Raw genomic sequence first — 1,529 nt, forward strand, 5'->3', positions numbered from 1 at the left:
ATATATAAACATATAAATATATACAGTGCTTACGAGTAATGTTGTAAGGGTATTCGTGTAAATTGTTCGGTGTATTACTTTTTCGCGATGTGAATGTGTATAAATCACTATTGTTGTCGGCGTATTATTATTAGCAATATGTTCTTTTTACCTACTCATGCACTGGCCATGTACTCCCAAGACGTTCACCGGACGAATCATGTGCTGATTGCTACTACCTACATTACATCCAAGCAGCGAGCCGATATAAAACATCCAATGTGGACATCAACATAGCAACGTGCACCAACAAAGACTTGCTTGACAAAATGGCAAATATTGCGGACAAGGAGTCGGTTAGCAATGATGAAGATGCGACTAAAGAGCACAGTAAAAGCGTTCCACACCGAGACACACAACAGCCACAACAGCCGTGTAGTCCGGGTGCCTCAAAATCGGATACAAGGACACACATCGATGCATATTCGGACATATACGGGGGCTGGAAAGGGGGTACAGATGGTGGTACTGACGGAGGCACGAGTTCGCCGAAGAGTCCACAAACACACCAAAAGGCATCACCGCCGATGTCCCCGGCCAATCCACTGTCACGTCCATACACCCCGCCCTTGCCATCATCGTTGTCACAAAAGACCACACACAGGCAACTGGCAACCACACACATACAATCACCTCTCCACACACAAGCAAGTACAAACACACAAGGTAATATAGGCTTGCAACTCGGTGCGGAGATGGGCTTTGGAGGGGTCACAGACGACTCAGACGACAAGGTCAACATGAACAGGAGTGAAAGTGTGGGCCGCTTTACCGTGCAAAGGTGGGTGTGACTTAACTTGTGTCTCAGGGCATTCAATGGTTTGTGTATGTGTTTGATGTGTAAGACTGGCTACTTTACAGTGCAAAGGCTTGTAGGAAGATACTGGCGTCCTGCTGTTGTCAACTGTTTGTGCCCGGGATACTGTGTATAATCCGCTATACAGTGAGAAGGTGAGGTGAGGGGACAGATGATAGAGTCATAGCTCGTGTATGTGTTCGATATGTATTCTGCTTTTTAGTGTGAAGGTGTGTGAGAAGGCACTGGTGTCTTGGTGAGTTCGATTAATTGTACAAGTTTAGGGCGTGTAAGCCAGCCATACTGACGTACTTTACTACAATTCGTACATAGTAGGCATTTATTCGACTTCTTTTCTATGCGTTTATCTACATTTTTCATGTGTATACCTGTAGATGGCATTATGTAAACCTCTTTCCCGCCATGTGTAGATGCCTCCTATATATTGACACTGCCATACTGCGTTGACTATCCACAAATACTTCAGTCGCTCTTCGTCGGCAAAATTGAAAAGCCCTGTACAGCATGAGTTCTACCGGACGCCATCACATCTCACGAAGTCCGCAGACGGAATGAAAAATCAGGAATTGGGAGGTAAAATATAGATGCAGATGAACAGATGACTTTGTATGGGCGGGATATGTGCTCTCCATTTTACATATATATATATATATATATACTACACACACACACA

The 1,529-nt window shown here is 44.5% G+C and overlaps 1 protein-coding gene across 1 annotated transcript in view; it reads left to right on the plus strand.

Annotated features, from left to right (window-relative positions):
* Positions 1–235: 235 nt before the first annotated feature.
* Positions 236–1,529, plus strand: part of SARC_10197 (hypothetical protein) — a 2,848-nt gene continuing 1,554 nt past the window's right edge. Inside the window, exons 1-2 of the mRNA XM_014295765.1 lie at positions 236–820; positions 1,323–1,429. Coding sequence (XP_014151240.1) covers positions 309–820; positions 1,323–1,429 — 619 coding nt within the window. The 5' untranslated portion in view covers positions 236–308. The remainder of the gene's footprint in view (positions 821–1,322; positions 1,430–1,529) is intronic.

Source organism: Sphaeroforma arctica (genome assembly GCF_001186125.1).
Source record: "Sphaeroforma arctica JP610 unplaced genomic scaffold supercont1.1168, whole genome shotgun sequence".
NCBI classification, from domain to species: domain Eukaryota; class Ichthyosporea; order Ichthyophonida; genus Sphaeroforma; species Sphaeroforma arctica.